At 41.3% G+C, this 20,178-nt stretch overlaps 1 protein-coding gene across 4 annotated transcripts in view; it reads right to left on the bottom strand.

Moving 5' to 3' along the window:
- Positions 1 to 16,546, bottom strand: part of ATG5 (autophagy related 5) — an 85,014-nt gene extending 68,468 nt beyond the window's left edge. Inside the window, exons 1-5 of one of the 4 annotated variants that reach the window (XM_052781403.1) lie at positions 16,501 to 16,546; positions 16,432 to 16,460; positions 15,370 to 15,530; positions 8,356 to 8,483; positions 937 to 1,015 (exon numbers count right to left, since the gene is read on the bottom strand). In XM_052781403.1, coding sequence (XP_052637363.1) covers positions 937 to 1,015; positions 8,356 to 8,483; positions 15,370 to 15,477 — 315 coding nt within the window. In that variant the 5' untranslated portion in view covers positions 15,478 to 15,530; positions 16,432 to 16,460; positions 16,501 to 16,546. Of the gene's footprint in view, positions 1 to 936; positions 1,016 to 6,477; positions 6,554 to 8,355; positions 8,484 to 15,369; positions 15,819 to 16,431; positions 16,461 to 16,500 lie in introns of those variants that run through there. The other 3 variants (XM_052781404.1, XM_052781402.1, XM_052781405.1) reach the window with 3 other exon arrangements.
- Between the last annotated feature and the right edge of the window lie 3,632 nt (positions 16,547 to 20,178).

Genomic DNA, 20,178 nt, shown 5'->3' with positions numbered 1-20,178 from the left:
AAATACATATCATAAGAACGTATGATTTCAGTGCACACTTCCAAAAAGAATCAGACTACTCCTGTCAGCAAGACCTTTTCTAAAACACCTTCAGGACAAGAATTGTTTGAATGAAAGTGTTCAACACAACTGCTTCCCAGTATCGTTTTCACTTCATCTCAAATCTCACACAGTAAAGTCAAGCTCATTAACCTAGTATTTTCCTTTGGATCAGTTTTCTTATTGCATTGTTTCTTTTACAATGGAGAAATTAAAGTTTCAAAGTTAAATACCATGATTTCTAGTCATGATTTTGACTTCAAAACATTCCTGGGATTATCGTCTCAATGCATTTCAGAGTATGAAAGAATCCTGCACCAAAGTACTCTTCTGAGCAAAGATCAGTAGTGCTATGAAGTCATACCTAATGGTTTTACAATGTGTAATCAAAATAATGTCTCTCCTGTGACTAAGCTGTCACAAGACCAAACTCATTTCACTCAGTTCTCTAAAGGGGACCCACAAAGTGCAACAGCATTCCCTGCCTTCCAGGATTTCTACAGTATCTCATATCCATGCTCATGTGCCTAGAAGGATGAGCACTTCTCAATCTTCAGTCAACTCAAGCTGACTGAATTAAAAACATCATAGAAAGTTCCCTTATATCCACTCAATTGCACTGAGGTAGTCTCATAACTTATCTTGAAAAACAATTTTGGATTTTCAGGGTATAATAGAATCATTTTCAAAGGAAAGTCATTTGAAAGCATATATAATCTCAGAGAAAACAGCTGTAGCTTTACAGAAAACTCTACATGATTCCTGAAGAATGAAGATTTTCCCCTCCAAGTCATACAATTCACTTATTTATAAAACAATTCTGAAACTTTTTCCTAGCTTCCAAATTTCATGTAATCCCATGCTCACTTCTTAACTAAAGGTGTATTTCAATTTTACCTTGAAATGTACTGTGATGCTCCAAGGAAGGGCTGTATTTGATGCATGGAGATCAAACAGCAAACCAATTGGGTAATGCCTAAAAATGAAGGGATACTAAATGAACATAAAAGCTGTGCATTTAATTCTACGTATAACAGTTAACATACCTGCATATACATGAAAAAAATTAGCTATTTGACTCCCACAATGAACATTCATTATTGCTTATTCAGAAAAGTTATATAGACAGGTATAAATGACTGACAGTTTCTGGCAGAATCAAGTCTGGAATTCACATGTTTAATATCTAAACCAGTGGTGTCTAAGCTGTGCCCACAAAACATTGCTAGTTTTTTAACAGCATCAGTAGCCTACTGCTGCTCTGTGGAATCCTTCAAATCAGTATTTTTAGTTAAAAAGCTTGATAATGGTAGGAATAGCTGGTCCGACGGAAAAGTATAGATGCTTTCAGATATTTAAATGCCACGGGTTTATACCACATTGACCCTTAACATCTCTTCCCTCTCTCACCTCCCTGATGTCATTGTGGAGAATAAGCAGTAAAGTGAAAAAATTACATATCTGTAAAAGGGCTGAAAGAGGATAGATCAAAATGAACTCTGTATCTTTACTATCAAATTAAGAAGAATATAAGGGGAGAAAAAAGATTAATTGGAGTTTTGTATTTTAGTGGTATTCTGGACTAAAGGAGTTACACAAAGAAGCTGCTTCCTCCAAACATTCACTTCTGTCTTATAGCTTTGTCTCCTTTAAATTCATCAGAACATACAGCCTCCAGCAATATAAGGAATATATATCACATATACAAAACTTCCACAGGCACTCTAAAAATGTCTTTCTGCAACTTTCTCATAAGCAGACACTGGCAAGATTTTTGATAATTTTTTTTTTTTTTTGCATTCAGCATACCAAGCTCCATTCTCTTATCTTTCAAAAATCTTAGCTAAAAGAGCCTTCCTAGGTTTTCATCCTACAAAGGGATAAACACACACTTAACTGTAAACTCAGCATCTTCACTGAATTAAATGGGACTGATCACAGGACACAGAGCAAAGCACACAGGTAAGTTTTGAAAGAGTTTCTGGAGAGCCATAACTAAGAGCATTGCTCTAAAAACACCTGTGCCAAGCCGATTTCCTGACCTGCTAAACTCTCACACAACAGTGCTTTAGCACCCTCTATGGGTAAGCTAACCCCAAAGCTAAGACAAAGTCACCACAACAGCAAAATAAAAACCAAAACAAAGCAGTACTACAATTCTCGAACTCACCTACTGCATTTGTAACTTCTTAAAGAATAGGGGGAAATATCAAGAAAGTATCTAGAACTGTGTTTTCCTGACAAAGGGAATAAAGAATATAGATAATGCATATCCAGATTTATCCTGATTCACTGCTAATGCTCAAGTTTTTACCAGTAAGACTTTTTACTACTAACTGTCAATCATGTCTTGAGTACTTCAACAGGGATTGAGCAAGAGTTCTGTGCAAGAGTGGTTTACCAAGTGAGCTAGTAATAAAAATCAGATTTCCTTTGATAATTAGATGAACATGAACAATGACTTTCAGTTACTTTCAGTTTATATAACAAAAGATACAGCTACAAAAAAAAAAAAAAATCACTTCTTGGCCTCCCCCTCTATTTTCTACCCAGTTCAGATTAGAAAATGAAGTTTATGTACTCAAGCCTTCTTCAGTAGAATCCTCGTGCTTTGCAGAGTTATGTTTTTTATTTTGAAAGAGGCCAGCCTTGAATTCATTTTGTTTCATAGCAGAACACAAGATTAACGAAGACAATAGACCACAAGAGAAATTGTTTTCTATTCAGAAGTACAGCCTTCCATTAAGAGTAAAGTTTACAACAGGAGTGAAGCAATCCTGAGATATAAGACATGTCCTGCTTCAAATTCCAGTTCTCACACACTGGCATTTAATTTTTTAAGAGTCTGGAAACAGTAGACTCCATACAACAATACTAAAGCTATTCTTTATATTTCACTCATAATAAAACCTGGTTTCTTAACCAGGATAGAGAATTAAGGGAGGCACAAAGAGAGAAGTTGAAAAGAAAAGAGGAGCTGCCAATCTGCACATGGAATAAAAAAAACCCCCAGCATTCCCTCACTCCACTCTTAAGTGTTATGAGCCACCTTGTGCTATGAGCCAGTATTCCCTCATTAAAGATCTTGCTTCCAGTGGTACTGCTGCAATGCTGTTTCTGAAATTCTATTTGAAAAATAGGCATTGCAATTAAAGAAATACACAACTGCTCTCTAGAACCTACAGTAACCAGGAGAATTAAAAAGAAAAAGAATTCAAAAACCCAAGACAGCCTTTAAAGATTTGCCCCCCCCCTCCCCCCCAAAGAGAAAACAAACAGAACAACAGCTAAGGGAAACATCCGGCCCAGAAAGGTATCATTTTGAAAAAATATTATGGGATTGTTGAAATCAAACTGGTCTTAACTGGAGTGGAAGCCAAGGACAAGCAGACTGTGCAGAACTTTTTCAAAGGAAATAATGGGAAAAATATCAAAGGGAAAATGTCTAAGAGACCATAAATGGTTTTTTACAAGTTGCTAGAGTAATGATTGGTTCTGGAAAGTCTTCAATCTATAGAAGTGTAACAGCACCTTGACTTCCAGCCATTGCCAGTTTATTACTGCTTTTACTATTATACAGAAGGTGGTTTCAGAGTGTGAGAGAAGTCCTGGAAAACACCACGTTAAATACTTAAAATCCTTTTGAAAGTGACAGATGGGACAGTAAGGAAAATTAATTATTACTTCTCTAACAATTTCTTTATGAACTCAGGACAGAAAGTGACAGCGTGAGTTGGTAGGTTGTTTTCAGACCAGGATAATTTACTGTGGTGATTCAGTAAGACATGTCACATGAACTGATAAATCCAGGACAAAAAAATCCTATGCTCCAGAACTGTCTGGGGTACTAAGTGTATCAAGTGGCCAAAATCTGGTGTCTAGGTATTTCTAGGAACAAATATCTTACTGAGGGAAATTTTGGCTGCATCAGAAAATACTCTCACCTTTTCCTTTAGTATTCAGTGAGAAATAAATTTTTCTTAGATCTTTTAAGCAAACACTAGCATTTTCAAATAATATGTCAGCTATGCCTGATCAAGTGGTGCTTTGACCTTTTGACTTCCACTGATTCCTGATTAGGAAGGGTCAAGTATCCATCCAGTTGGCACTAGAGAGACACCTATGCAAGTACCAGGGCACAATCCACAGAAAGGGGACAGAAACTCTGCTGAAGGCCATGTGCAAGTGCTGAAAGAGGATGGTAACAAGCTATAGGGTGTCATCCCCTAGCATCTGCTGAAGAAACCATCCCTGGCACATCAGAGGCCTTCACTCAGGCAGAGCTCCTGAGAGAGGATGCAGGTCTCCAGGTCTCAAGCTGCCAGGAGAGCTTGGGACCTCTCCCGAGGGCTGGGGCAAACAGAAGAAGCATCCTTGCCTAGAGAAGGTATGTGTTAGTGGAGGAGCTATGTCACCAAGTTAAGTTACGGAGCTGCAGGAGGTCAGTGGGCTGCACAGCGTCAGGGAAGATAAAAAGACATTGATGGCGTCTTCACTGAGACCTTGCAGAGATGAGAGCCTGAACTCCCAGCTGCACAGACAGAGGGTCCACAGTCATTGGAGTGGTGAATGGAGACTCGCAAGATGGGGAAGACCAGAGTCTTGCAACCTCTGACAAGAGAGGGCAGGCTCCTTCTCCACCTGCAGTCAGTGCCTCAATAGCAGACAAGGGGCTAGAAGTTCTGAGGAAGCATCAGAGCAGCCTGAACAGCACATCCACACCAAGAGGAAGCAGTCACAGCGGTAGGAGACTCCCTCCTACAGGGGATAGAGCCCTCCCTCATCTGCCAATCTCACTTGCTACCTGTGGAGGTTTGCTGCTTGTTAAGCAATTGCAGACAGACTGGCAAGGTTTGTCCTGTGCTTGGATTATTAGCCCTTGCTGTTCAACCACACGGACACGAATTGTAAGTGCTGCGAGAGAACCCTTGAGTGTACCAAGAGCACTATACAGCTCCAGGGGCAAGGTGGCATCTCCACAATTTCGCCATTGAAGGAGAAAGGCTCAGAGAGGCATGAATGCTGATCAATAACTGGTTGTGCAGCTGGTGTAACAACAAAGACTTGGCTTTTACAGCCACAGGACACTCTTTGGGGACAAAAGACTGCTAGGGAGAGATGGAATCCACCGAAGTGGGACAGAACTATCTTCACCTTCCAGTTGGCCAGCCTGGTGAGGACAGCTTTAGACCATGAACAACAGGGGTGTGAATAGCAACCCACAGACAAGTAGAAATTAATGGACATGGGTGGAAAGCAAGTGGTGAAAGGTGACAAATACAAGGGAGATCTCAAAATGATAAAAGAAGGTAGAAGAGAGTCTACTACAAGTGTATGTACATAAATGCACACAGCTTGGGAAACAAGCAGGAGAAACTAGAGCTTTCACATGCAGTGACATAACTGTGACAGTGCTGGGCTAGCTGAGATATGGTGAGACAGTTTGCACAACTGGAATGCTGTTGTGGATGGATGCACACAAGCTCCTCAGGAAAGACAGGCAGGGGAGAATGAGGGAAGAGTGTTGTCTTCCATGTGAGGGAGCAGCTTAGATGTATGAAACTTAATGGGACAGACAACAGGTTGGTTGAGATCTTGTGGTTCAGGATCAGAGGAGAGACTAGTAAGGGCAACATCATGGTGAGTTTGCTACAGATCATGTGATACAGGCGAGGAAGTAGGTAAGAGCCTTCTTCAAACAACTCAAGAAGTTTCTGCACCACAGACCCTGGTTCTTGTTAATCTCTGACATCTGCTGGAAAAGCAACATGGTAGGACACAAGCAGTCAAGATTTCTTGATACAGGCATTGGATGGACCAGAGCTGACCTGCAGCTGAACCTGTTACTTACTAACAAGACAAAGTAGTTCTGGATGTGATAAGCAGTGGCAGCTTTGGCTGTAGTGACCATGAAATGGCAGAGTTCAAGATCCTGGAGAGATTGATAAAGGAGAGTCATCAGAATACAGACCTTTGACTTCACTCACCACTTTCTCCTGGTACCCCTGCACAGTTCAGGCTCAGCCACCTCAGATGCATCACTGGACAGAGCTTTCAGTCCCTCACCTGCAGCCAGAGCACTGAACCTATCCTGTAGTTACAGAAATGCAGGCAGAGAAGGAGCCTTCCTCGTGTTGCCAGAAGTCATGAGCTTCCAGCCCTTCCCTATCTTTTCCAAACCAATAATCACAGACTCTGCCTGCCATCTCGTTCAATGTAGTTGTAAGTTTAGGTTCCAGTAGCTGCAGGGTCTCTGAGAAGACTTGATCCATTTCCTTTTGTGGTCTCTGATGCTGCAGTCTGATGACCTCTTCCTGCAGCTCCTCAGCTTGGTGACACAGACCCTCCCCCAGCACACACCTCCTGCAGGCAAGGAGACCATCTTCCCCTGCCCCAACAACCTCTGTGGCAGGCCCCAGGCCCCTCATAACTCCAGACCTGGAGAGCTTCATCCTCCTCAGGAGCTGCAGACCATGAAGTTGAAACTATGTTTCAGACTTCCTCCAAAATCTCACTGGAAAACAGAAGAGCTGCAGCTGAAGAGAGATACACTACATGCCAACCAGGTATAAAACCGCAGACTGCAAGCCATATGACCTCACAGCACAAAGTAAATAATTAGAATAAGCAATATTATTAGCAAATTCTACTTGATTCTGAATGCAGAAGTTATACTTGAAAAGGTTAAGCATTAATACTCACTATTCTTTCTCTACAAACTACTAGCTCAATCTAATTCTCGGTTCCGGTATTTGGGTCTTCCCTGGAACAAGCTTCAGCTATTTAGGGGATTACCATTCTCCTAAAATAATGGTTTGCAGATAGCATTTTCCTTAGAAAAGCAATTCCACTGAAATCAGTGGAGCTGTTCTGGCAGAATATGCTTAGGTTTTCTGAAGGATCAGAGCCTTAATTAGCAGATCATAATTACACTATTCATTTTCATTTCAATGTTCAATGAGTTTACTAACTCTTCACTTAATTTTAGAATTATAATTTGTATTTTTACTCTATACATATATATTCTGGTTTGTTTTTTTTTTTTAATTCTAGTTTAAACATCATGGCGTTTGAAAACTTAACAGAAAAAAAAGACCTATTTTTGGTTGAAGTAAAAAGCCTCTTCCCTTTCTTGTTAAAACTTCAGTGAAAACTTATAAAGTTTCCTCCCATTATCAGTATCCATGACTCAAAGTCAATATGGCACACCAAGAAACCAATCATTGTTAAATTCCAGATAATTTAAATAGATGTCTAAAGCTAGTTTTGCCAGTCAGTTATGAAAAAGTGAAAAAAGCTAGGTTTTATGCTTTTCTATTTACATATTTTCAAGGTTTACACTAGGTTGGTCTCAAAGAAACAAAAGACTAGAAGAGATCTACTGCATCACAAAGTCTAAAGGGACTCCATGATGTGATGCTTGCTAATCACAAGACAATCCAGGTTCAAGAAGCTAAAACAGTCTCTGGCAGTTTTCTTTCCTATTATGATACAGGAAATAAAAAGAGATATAAAAATCTCTTCAGCATTCAAAATACTAAATACTTTCTGGAGAGCTGATGCTATCTATACAGAGCTAGCAAACATCGCAGCTCTCAAAACATTTTCTTTAAAACTCTTTATGGTAGAAATAGAAAGAAACAAAATCTGATGAACAGTATTTATGAAAACTAAGTGAATGAAACAATGTCAGTCTGATTCCCCAATCTCTCAGGAAGAAAAAAAACAAGATACCTTTAATAGACCATATGACAGAACAAAAATAGAATCAACAGCAATTAGTTCAATAAAGTTGAACTGAATTCAACAAGAGCCTGTGAAGTATTAGATGCAAGCACATATCACACCAGTGAAAGTGAAGGTTACGTGCATGCTTTATTATCTTTAAGCATATATCCTATTTGCATTCAGACTCCAGAAATCATAGAATCATAGAAATAATACTTCCTATCTGTTATTAGGCATCTTTTAAGAAGGGAGAATAAGCTAAACAAAGATTTATTTGGTGATTCTACTGCAAGAAATGGTAAAGCCAAAACCACAGGCATTTCATATTACAGTAACAACTAGAACAAAAACAATAGGTGCAGCACCACCTCTGCCTTATACATATAGTAAGTACGAGCAGAATAATCAAAAACATGTTCAACATTAAACCTTCTGTTCTTCCCAAACAACATGCTTTTCTTACCCCCCTCCACTTCTGCCATCTTTGAAAGCCAATAGAGTGATTAGTTTAGGAAAAGTACTGACACTGTGCTGAACTTGGTAACTCTTTAAATGATACATTGAGTAAAGGTACAAAGTTAAACTCACCATTTCAGTGGTGTACCTTCATATTCAAACCATATTTCACTAACTTCCTCTTGTCTCATAACTTTCTGGAAGTGTTTCTTTACTTTGTCTGTTACCAGTGTCAAGTAGCTTATCCTTGGCAAAAGCAACTGAAAGAAAAAAAATTATAGAAGCTTTAAGTAAACAGAAAATTTACTAAATTAATAAAAATCTGTAACAAGCATGCATTTTCATAACCAAAATTCAGTCAGCATTCTCCCCCCCTCCCACTTTAAGGTAAGATGTCTTTTAGACAGTTTACTTATTAATGGTCAATGAAAGGCTATAAAATTATGTACTCAAAAGATGCAGAATAGCAGTATCAGATAGACCAACACAAAAGAAGTAAAAAAATAAGTTCTTTTTTCTTTCAATGTGGTGGAATTTGATTTCTGCCAAAGAATGAAGTTTCTAACCTTCTTCATATGAACAGATAGGAAAATGTTCTAACTTATTAAATATAATGAGCAACTGTGTATCACCTATTATTTAAAAATGGAAATTCTTACAAAATTAAGAAGAATTAAAATTAGCTGCTTAAGGGTTTGGTTTCCAAGTGTGTTTTGTATTTCCAATAGCTGGCAATTTCCATTTTCTTTGCACTGGGTTTGCCAATTCAACATGTTAGTGGAAGAATCATAGTAGCCTTGACTATTTAACCTTTGCACAGCTACTAAGATCAGGAAGAAAACTGTCAATATTTTATCACTTGAAACAAGACACCTTCTTCCAGCTTTCTAGTCTACTATCTTTTTTTCCTCAAGTGTAATGTTATGCACTATCCAAAACAGAATACTGTGTTATTTTTACTTGCAACTCACTCCCCCCCCCCTTTTTTTTAAAGTCTCATGCCTAGTAAGAATGGTTAAGTAGACTGCATCAGTGTACTAACTGATGACTGTATAGCACATTTACTTAAGATGAATCAGTCCATAAGCTTTAACGAACAATGCCTTTCAGTATCCCAATGAGAAAAGATTAACCTCCCTGTAAAATAACATTTAGCTTTGGAGCAGACATTTTAAATGAATCGTATTCATCCTGTAAAGTTATTTTCACTTCCTAATCATTAATAAAATAGATGGGTCTAAGGAATAAATAGAAATAAATTATAATTTGCATACTTAGAGAAAGATTTGTTTTCCAGTATTCCTCATAACCAGTGTTTCTTAAAATATTTTCTTTATAGTATATAGATAATGCTAGGCCTTAAGTGAATGTCTATGGTACAGCCACCACAAACTATGTAAGGATATATTACACCTGACAGAAAACTTGATCTCTGCTGTAACATTCTTCCAGAACCTCTCCAACAATTAGACCACACTTTGATACATAAATTAGATAATATTTTGGCCATGATACTAGAATTTATTTATAAATATCAGATTCACAAAGAAGTATGGAGAGTAAATCAAGAGTAAGTTCTTATGAAAGAGAATTGATTTGGTACCATGAGAATATAATCTTATTCTTTATTAACATAATTCCACATATGTACCGTGATTGTTCTTGAGACAGTATAGTCCAGGCTATTCCAATCAAACCCAAATACTGTTGGTAATAATTCCATATTATTTCTGTGTGATATTTACAGCTAAATTAATGCTGGTATATTCTGATAAGACCCATTTGGACTGCTACAAAAGCCAATTTTCAGCATACTGCATGTGGCACAGCCATGCAGGAATTGACAAATATATTAAAGCATTATTGATTGCAACAGTGTTTGACATAACCCTTTAAACTGCATAACTAACTTCCTCTGTGAAATATTTTACTTCAGTTTGTAGTGTGGAAGAACAACGCAGTTTCTATTCCAACACAATTAGAGATCACAGACAATAACCAAACAGCATTTAACTGAATTTCACAGAATGTGGCCAGCACTCCCAATAGGCCTCTTTGGAGTACAAAACCCAACTGTTTATCAGGTTAACAGGGACTGCCTGTTTTTCAGAGATGCTGAGCATTTGCAGCACCTACTGAACTCTTTTTTCAGTCTTCCCCCTCCATGAGAGACATGAAAGGATCCAATTCTATCACTTTTCTAGCTTTAATTATCCTAGAGATTTACAAGTATACTAAATCTGTTAAGTGAGACCTTTAAAAGCATAGTTTAAAGACATTTTCATTTTGTTACCCTTTTAATATCCATTCTCCACCAGCTGTCTACACTCAGTGAAAGATACCAGTTGACAAAACATATTTACTCCAAAAATCCTGTAATTTTTAAATGCAATTATTATTTCCAGAGGAAAGGTACTAAAAAATATTTAGAAAAAAAATCCTTCATGTATTTAACTATATGCTGGGCTTTAGTCAATCTCTCTGTTTTACAGAGGCCTCTGTATGAAAACCAAAATTCTACACAGCAGTTCACCTTCTAGACTATTGGGCACTCACAAGCTTCTCCAACACTCTAACAATGTGGCAAGGAGCCTTCCTTTTAGGTAAAGCCATGTTCACCAGAATGACGCTTCTCCTGCAAAAACTTTTGCTACTGACTCCTAAACCAGTCCATGCAGGCCAATGAGGCTATGCCCTTTCAGCCTTTGGTTATCCTACAGGAATACTTCTAGATGTTCGGAATGATTCAGTGATAAGAATAATAATTCTTGCTTTAGGGCTGTAATACCCAATTAAGGAAAAAACCCACAGGATCATATGAGAAGACGTACTAATCCAAGTTAAACTCATTCCACTAGGTCAGATTTGTTCAGCTGCGGGGGTTTTGTTGGTTTTGGTTTTTGGGGGGGTTGGGGTTTTTGGTTTTTTGGGGTTTTTTTGGGGGGTTTTTTGGTGGTTTTTTTTTTTTTTACAAATAACCTATCAGCAGACTTTGTGCTAAAGGTTAGAACAATGCTATGAAAATCAAACACAGCCAACAGTGCAAGTAAAGCAACAACTGCAACCTGAATGTAGGACTGATAAATCACTACTACATAATACACTAAAAGACAGAATGCCCATCATAAATTAAACGACCTACAGTACTGCATGGGCAAACATGCAGACAAGATAGTATCAAATTTTTTAATGAATAGACTGAGTGCATATTTAGCATAGACTCAATAGTTATCAATTTAAATAGTGTATGAGAGAAAATAAGTAATAGGAAAGTGCATGATATAACACAAAGAATTAAACAGAAGAGAATCCCAGTTTTGATTCAAGTTGTCTGGCAACTGACTCTGCCATGCTGCCTGCTGATCAATGGCAGACAAGTATAATGCTTGCCGCTCACTATGCTGCATAACAAAGAAACCTGAATGAAAAACTGCATTTTCAGTTGAGCTTTGTGGCTCAGAAGGAGCCACATCTGTCTTGTCCCCTAGACAGGACAGACTTGTAAGAAGATTCAAGAGAAGTCTAAAGCAGTCAGTGGGCAAATTGCTTTTAAGTGTCAAGACTGAATAAGGATTCCTGAAATGTTAAGTGAGGCTGGATGTCTTTCCCTCCAGAAACCAGTTGTGTAAGTTTTCTCCCACTTGGTATAAAAACAAAAAGCTGACATAAACTCCCTTAAAGTAGTCAGAGTACATGGTATAAAGCCAAGTAGATGTTCACAACCTGTTGCGGTCAGACTGACCATTGCAACAGTAATGAAGACAAGATAAACAAATTGCTCAGTACTAACAATTAAAAAAATAACATTTCAGATTATGAAAAAACCTAAAATTCATATTCACATATGAATTCTTAAGTCAATGACCATACCCAATGTAATTGTTTAATCCTTTTAAAATAAACAGGTACTAGTTCTTGATTAACAGACATAACAATAATCAACTGCTTTTGGTACGATTTCTAGCCCTAGCTTTGAAAGAAATTGTGAAAAACATGCACACAAATTCATATATGCTCAGCTTATACCAGAATAGCTATACAAAACTGCTGGGGGGGAGGGCAAACAAATAAGATTAGGAGTTCTCCTCATTAAATCAAGAAAACAAAAGTGAATCTGCAATTACCAGGCAAAATAAATCCTAGTAGGCTAGAACATGCCATCCCCAAAATTACACAAACCACACCACCTTCCTTTCGCATACTGTATATTGCTACAGTATTTAATCCCAATAATCAGGAATGCTTTTGTAGAGGTTAAATGAAATGCAAGGAACTCCTAATGCCTAAGTAAATGCTTGCAATATATCTTTGTGTAAGAAGAGTACCTCTCCAGCTATCTCCACAGGTCTTGTTGCAGAGCAAAACACCATTTTACATGTAGAACAGATTATAAAACAGAAAAATTCTAGATTTAACAGGAACTGGACTGGTCTGATCACCAATGTATCCAGGATGAAGAAACAAAGCATCCTAACAAGGAATGGCTTTATGTTGCTCACTCTTACAGACATCTTAATAAAACAACCCTTTTGACACTGGGGAAGCTTAAAGAGTGGCCCAGTAAAGGCTAGTCCCTTGGGCAGAGTATCATTCTAAGACCACTTCTGCTGTAATTTTGTTCTTTACACCTGACAAATCTCAGCCAATGAGTACTCTGCTTCCTGTACACATTTTATTTCTAACTGTTGTTTGCACCAAGAGGCAGACAGTAGAACATTTTAAAATAAAAATCTTAACAATTTTAGGACTAGGGAAAAATCAGACAGTTCAGCAACAAAGGTAGTTCAACCTAGCTGCTTCCAATTATGCTTTCGCTCCAAACACAGGCATCTCTAGGAAACACTCCAAAGAAACTTGATGTATCCATTTCCAGTGTAACTCTGCAGAAACCTACCTGGCTTGACTACAGGAAGAAATAAGACAGTGTTCTACCTGAGCTGCTTAGTCTTGATGTCACTACTCTTTCCAAAAGATAGACAAGCTCATTTTAAATTAGTTCTGCTACATCCATGCAGTGCCATAATGCAATACAGGCATGCGTCGCTCCTGTGCTGTGCTAATACATCTAACAGACAAAGGTCTCCTGTCACACCACTCACAACAAACTGAAATCCATCACACAGATTCTGGGTTGTTTTTCTAACCCCTCACCCTCCAGTTCTATGTCTTCCTCCACCTTCATAAAGCAAGTTCCTCAGAGCAGAAGGTTTTTTTTTTTCCCCTCTTAACATAACAATGCCAGTATTTCCTTCCCATGCAGCCTTCCCATTTATGGAAGGCAGTCTGGAATAGAGAGGTTATTACCTATATTAACAAGCGTAATAAAAGCAGACACATAAAGCTGAACAGCTGGCATCAAGGGCTTGGAACGTTCGCTACATACACTTCTTTACTTCAGTTTTAGGGGTTTTGATGTTTTTTACTTCAATTTAGCTCCAGTTTGATCCCATACACTAAATGCCCATTAGCAGCTGATGCACATCTTCTGTTTCAGCTTCACGTGAAAATGATTCAGCTTGTAGGCTATAAGACTGCTGTGTGATGCAAACCTGGGCACAGTAAGTGGAAAGGATGAAGACTTACTTCAAAAATGCACTCCAGATCTGAACAAAAACATTAACATAGATGCACTCTGAAGCCCTGAGAACCAAACCATAATTTAAAACCTTGATTGCTATTCTACCTTCTACTGTTATAAATCCTTGGTCCCTTCAAGAAGCAAAGCTATAATATCAGTTCCAACATGACCTGAAAAAGGAAGAAGCTAAAATTTTAGAATTGTGATCTGTGAATAATCAGTGAATAATCAGAAATAGAGAATTAAGCCTTGAGAATTTTTGTGCACACTTTAAGCAGAGTAAATAAAAGAAACCCTACCAGCTTAAAACCATCTCCTTGGCTTAGAAAGTTGGCCACGCCGTTAAGATATCATGGTTTCAGGGTTTCCATGCCGATGTTAAACAGATCAAGACCGCATATCTCCATACTTAAACTCATACCTTTCATGTAGCTCTTATACAATATATATATATATAAAGTCTGAGACTTCTCGATAGCTCAGATGCATTTGGCAATAGGTCAATGACATGAAGTAAAATTGCTTCTGTTTTACCAGTGGTGAAACTAAAACATAGAAAGATGAGCACTATGATTACTGAATGAAAAGCATTAATGCTTTACTAGGTTTCAAAACCCCACTGAACACACATGTAAATCAGAAACTGATGACATAAAGATGCTATTAAACACAGAAAAAAGTATTACTATCCAGTAATATTTTCAAAAAGAGTAGACTGGGATATGACAAGACTTTAGGATTTCAGAATCACGTAAAAACTCGTAGTACAAGATTTTCCTCCCACATACTTGTTACGTTTCAAATTTACGTTTCACTGAATCAGCTAGCATTCTCTATCAATCAAATGTCTATTAGGTGCTGAAAGAATGAAAACTGCTGAGTACACTATAAATAAATACCACATGATTATAGAAGGCACCTCCATTTACAACTCAAATGCATCCACCACCCTCATTTTTATCATCAGCTACCAGTCCAGTTCAGGCACTGTACCATTAAGACATCATAGCTGCTTTTCCTACATCTGAGCTAGATCTCTCATGGCTGCTAGCATTTAAAGAAAAGAAAATGAGCAGAAGTTATCCATTAGCAGAAATACTGGAGCCAGTGTTCGTTATGAGTTTGTGTTACACAGGTGACTGATCTTAGTGTTTAAGGCTGCAGAAAGCCCTGACTGAAGTTATTTCTGTAGTAAGGTGACATAAAAGTTCTCTCCTTTCCTTCTGGTCACTATCTAAGAACATACAAACTCACATAGAGGCTAGTTCTCTTACCTAATTACTTGCTGACTTTTCATAATTTTTTTAAGACCTTAATTAACTGTGGTAAGTTTCCCTCACTGGTAAAACAAGCTTGAAGTTTTGAACCTGCTGTGAAGAGAGACGAATCACGCAGCATGGTCATACAGTTTACTTTCAGAAGGTATCAGGAATAAGAAGGAAAAAAAAAGCTTATGGTTTGGTGGGTTTTTTTTTTTCCACAACACATAGTAGCACACACAATGAGAATGAAGGAAACAAACATAACTATGGCATTGGACTATCTGTGACTACCTTCGTTATACTTACATAGTAAGGTTCAGCTTCCCTTTCAGTTATCTCATCCTGATACAGAGTGAAACAGGTTGGTATTCGTCCAAACCACACATCTCGAAGTACATCTTTGTCATCTGTCATTCTTCCAATGGATAGTGAAGCACATGTAGAACAGTTTGTTTCTTCAGCTAGAACTGCAACCCCATTCCCCCAAAAGGAAACGAGTCAGTAGGACTGCAAATAAATACACCTTGTTCAATGTTCTCCCGCAAGCACGAGCAACGCTGTCACCGAGACGTTAAAGGCATCAGTTTGTACAAAGGACGGGACGAGTCAAAGCCTCCGAGTTAATACTTTCCCAACTACAAACACACGGTGGATGACGAGTAAATGTGTATTTTCGAAGCCTGCCGCACGCCCCAACCCTAAAGGCGAAGGGCCCTTTCCCGTTACCGCCTTGCAGTCACGCCGCAGCTCCCACGCCCCCCGAGGTCCCGGCTTTACGGCGGGCGAGCGGCGCCGGACCCGCGGGCAGCCAGCAGGGCCGGCGTCCGCAGACAGGCAACGGCGGGGACAACGAAGCCAGCAGGGCTCTCGCCGGCGGGGCCGCGGGCCGGCCCGGGGCGGGGGGTCACCGAGGCCCCAAGACGGGCCCCAGCATCGCCCACCGCCGCGCTGAGCCCCGGGGCCGCCCCGCCAGCAGGCTCGGGGCGGCGGCCGCCCTCCGCGCCCGCAGCAGCGGCCCGGCCAGGCCCCGCGGCGCCTGTTTGCTTGCTTGTTTGTTTGTTTGTCCGTCCGTCCGTCCCTCCCTCCCCGGCGGCCGCCCGAGGTGAATCAGCAGCGCACGGCGCGGCGGCGCTCCCGCCTCACGGGGTCAGACCGAGGAGCGCTACGGCGGCAGCCCCCGGCGTGCTCTCCCCGGGCAACGGCAAGGCCGGGGGGGGGGGGGGGGGCGGGCCGCGGCGGCCCCGCCCCAGCCCCAGCCCACCGGGGGTGACCGGGCGTCCCGCGGGGGGTGGGCCGGGCCCGGCAGCCCCGCCAGGGGAGGGGGGTGGGAGTGCGGGGGCGGGTGTGGGTAGAGGGGACAGCCGTTACCTCAGTCGCGACCCCCGCTGTCTGTCTGTCTGTCTGTCTGTCTGTCTGTCTGCCTGCCTGCCTGCCTACCCGCCCGCGCGCGGCGTGCGGCGCGCCAGGCAGGAACTGAGCCGCGGCTCCGCCCCCGCCGCGGCCCCGCCCCCCTTTCCCGCCCCCAGGCGCACGCGCTCTCCGCCGCGCCGCTTCCGCCCGGCTCCCGGCGAGCAGGTTCCGGCGTCCGTCCGTCCGTCCTCCGCCCCCGCCTCCGCCTCCAGTCGGCGCCGGAAGCCGGAAGCGAGGCGGAGAAGGGCCGGCGGGGGGGGGCGTGGCGGGTTTGAGGTGTCTGGGCGGGAAGGAGGCGGAGGCGGGGCCTTAGGGCGGGCTGTGACAGGGCCTCCCCCACCGCCGCCGCGGCGGCTGCCCCGGGCACCGAGGTGGCGGTGGGGACGAGTCGGTCCCGCAGCCGCCTCCCCGTCCCCTCCCCCGTCCCCTCCTGCGAGGGGGCGGCCGGCCGGTGGCCCCTGAGCGCGCTGTCGGAGCTGCAGCGGCAGGGCCGGAGGAGCGGGGCCGCCGGGCTGCAGCTGTGACCGGCCCCGGGCCCGGGCCCGCTCCTGAGGCGACAGCGGAGTCGCTCGGCCGCGCTTCTGCCAGCGCGGGGAGGCCAGAGAACGTTAATGCTGCGAGGTTTGGGTGCTCTCGGGCTTAAACGCTCTTCCGAGGATTTTGAGCGCAATCTAACCGCTTCAGCTCTCAGTTCTCTCTTACCCGATTGTTCTCTTTTCCTGTTCTTCATGTGGTAGATTTTATACGCCACGATTTTATACCGTGATCACGGGAGGGTGAGGAGTACCTGCCGCCACCCGGGACATCTCCTGCAATACCAAAGCACCGTTCTGGATCAGTTTTTATCTGCCCAGTGGGGTGCCAGTTCACGGTGAATTCCACCCCTGCATGTTAAAGGACATCTCCTACAATTCTGCCACTCCGCAAATCCCCGTCTCGACGTCCTACAACTGTAGGAGCGAACAGGAAGGACGGCACTCTTCAGGTGGGAGGGAACATCGTAATTCAAAGGAACATCTGTGTCATGGCTTCCTTGCTAGTATGTGTCACGCACTAGCAGTTGTCAAAGCCGGGTTCTGTGGCAAGACGTACAACTAGCAAATGTATTACAACTGCTATTTTGGCAGTTAACATTTGAGAGAAAACGGATAAAATGTGTTTTTACCTGATGTGGGTGGCACACTGCAATTTCAGTAGGGCGATGTTCTTGCTATGCTGGCTTGTGGCCACCAGATGTCATGCAGTGGCCACTGCTGCTGAAGGTGTCTTCAGGACTTCAAGAACTAACTACAGTTATTACTGACTGACTGCGGGTTTTATCCAAACAAAGACTGACATTTTAATGAATTTGTATGTTGCTGATTCAACCGTATGATTCCGGGAATTTTAGTATTTTTTCAGTCATCTGAAAGATTAGAGAAGGCTGAAGGGCTTGCTTTATTTTTTCCGGTTTAAATAAGCTTGTCATGATCACCTCTTTTTGCTAAAACATAATATTCTGAACACGAGCCCTATTATAAATTATTAGAAAAAAAGTAACTTTTTTTGTCAATGCTCTATAAGCAAAAAGTTTAGCTGTGGCAATTCTGTGATTTGGCACATACATGGTGAAACTTTCCCTATCTTCTGTCCAGGGGTTTTTGTGACACATTAATAAAAAAAACAGGTAAACGGGTGTAAACCTGGAGTAAACTTCATATTTGGTATGGTCTACCCCAAAGCACAGGGAAAGATAACCCACAGCACATGCTATATTGCAAGGGCTTTAGGCTCTCAAGTGACCAGTTCCCTTATGCTCCTAAATATAGGCAACTTGCGCTTGCCTTGGGTGCACGTATTGGGCAGCACCTCTAAAGGGCATGCCAACGCTGAGGTGATGGAAGGGGAGGAGTTCCCCTAGAAGTAGCCCCTGTGCACTCACAACAGTTTAACTAGTGGGGATGGTGTGGAAATGACTGTCTTGCAGACCTGGAATGGCAGAAACTTCTGGATGCAGAAGGATGCTTCCACGGAGACCTGTGCAGAACTGATCCCACAATTACAAAGGCATCCAACCCACAAGCACTGGTCATTGCTACAGGCTTCTCTATGGATTTCTGCAAGGAACCCTCTTGATGCTGTTACAGGTCCATTGAAACTGGTCTGACGAGGATGCATTGACTAGTGGAGCTGCTGTGAGGTGCCAGCACCACTGCAAAAAAAAAAAAAAGTACTTTGCCCTGGTTACAACATTTACAAACTTTCAGAAAGCTTTGCACATATGGGTTTCCCTACAGGAAATCAAGGAGAACCACATGTTTATTCTTTGCCCTTTCTTCCCATGAGCACTTTGGTAGTGCTGAAGGGTTTGACTGATCATTGTAGCGGCATCACTAAAGATAATGCCAGCTTCTATTGAAAAGAAAATGGCCCAGAAACATCCACTGGCACAACTGCTCCCACCAATTTTTTCTCATGAGCAGGAATAAGCCTGCCAGCACTGCTATTAGCAGTAATACTGATACTGTGTATATACTGAGGATATGACCCATTCTTGATGCTGCCTGTACTTACCTCCTGAGGTCTTGCTTAACCCCTACTGCTATAGCTCTTGAAGCACACCATTGGCCAGCTAGACTGTGTAATCAGCATTCTGTTGATTACTAATGACAACTACCAAACAGATTAAACATTTACATTTGCACTATTCTCTCATGTATAGTATAAGGAACATAGGCACCTGACTCAGGCATATGAATTCCACTCCATAGGCTGAAAATTGAACACCATCGAGTGCCCAAGTCTTTTGCTGGATCTAGATAAAAGATGTTAAGTAGAGAATAAAACACAGTTAAGTTGTAAAGTGAGTTAACTTGCTATTTAGAGTACCTTCCTATGTAAACATCCTAGCAAACTGCTGATGTAGTTACCAGACACAGATGCAGCAAAATACATTGTAAAATCTGTGTGAGATTACAAAGACAATAGTTCTATAGGCAAATGAGGCTCTGCTACTGAGATGAACTTAATTGTAGATAAATACATGAGATGTAATACATGAGAGTAACTACTGAAGTGAATGCCAACTTTGCTATTAGTATGACTATAAATAATGAATCTGAATTGAAACATTAAAAATAATTGCTAGGATGGAATGTCAAAACAGGTACAATAAAAAAGGAATTACCTCCTTTGGCATATTGTTTTCCACATTGTTATCTAATGCTTCAAGTTGCATCATCACTCAGCAGAATGGACCAGTCTAAATTGGAAGGGGAAAAGCTCAACAAACATATTTCCAATTCCAAAGATCCTCAAAGATCCCCCATTTTAAACATCATCATCAGACAACACACAGTGAGTCATTGCCTAATGGCACCCAAATCAAAACACCAGTTAGTGAGTACATATGGAATGTGAAGATGCTTGTAAAGAACAAGATTATAATTAAAGATGCATTTATTCTAACAGAAATAAGAGAAATGGAATAGATGGTTTACATATTTGTGGGCAGTTATGTTTTTGTGTAATGGTAATGAAGATTTGTAAACAGAATCACCGTATAATTTAGGTTGGAAGGGACCTTTGGAGTCCTTTCCTGACCTCTAGGCCAACACCCCTTCTCAAAGCAGGAGTGGCTACAAAGTTCGATCATGTTGGTGAAGGCAAATAATGCCAACGTGGTTGCTGAAAAGTTACCTGAAATAAAATGTGAAATAGTATTTC

The sequence above is a fragment of the Harpia harpyja genome, chromosome 3 (genome assembly GCF_026419915.1).
Source record: "Harpia harpyja isolate bHarHar1 chromosome 3, bHarHar1 primary haplotype, whole genome shotgun sequence".
Lineage (NCBI taxonomy): Eukaryota > Metazoa > Chordata > Aves > Accipitriformes > Accipitridae > Harpia > Harpia harpyja.
The sequence above is the reverse complement of the archived record's forward strand: the minus strand, read 5'-3'. Positions and strand labels throughout refer to the sequence as shown.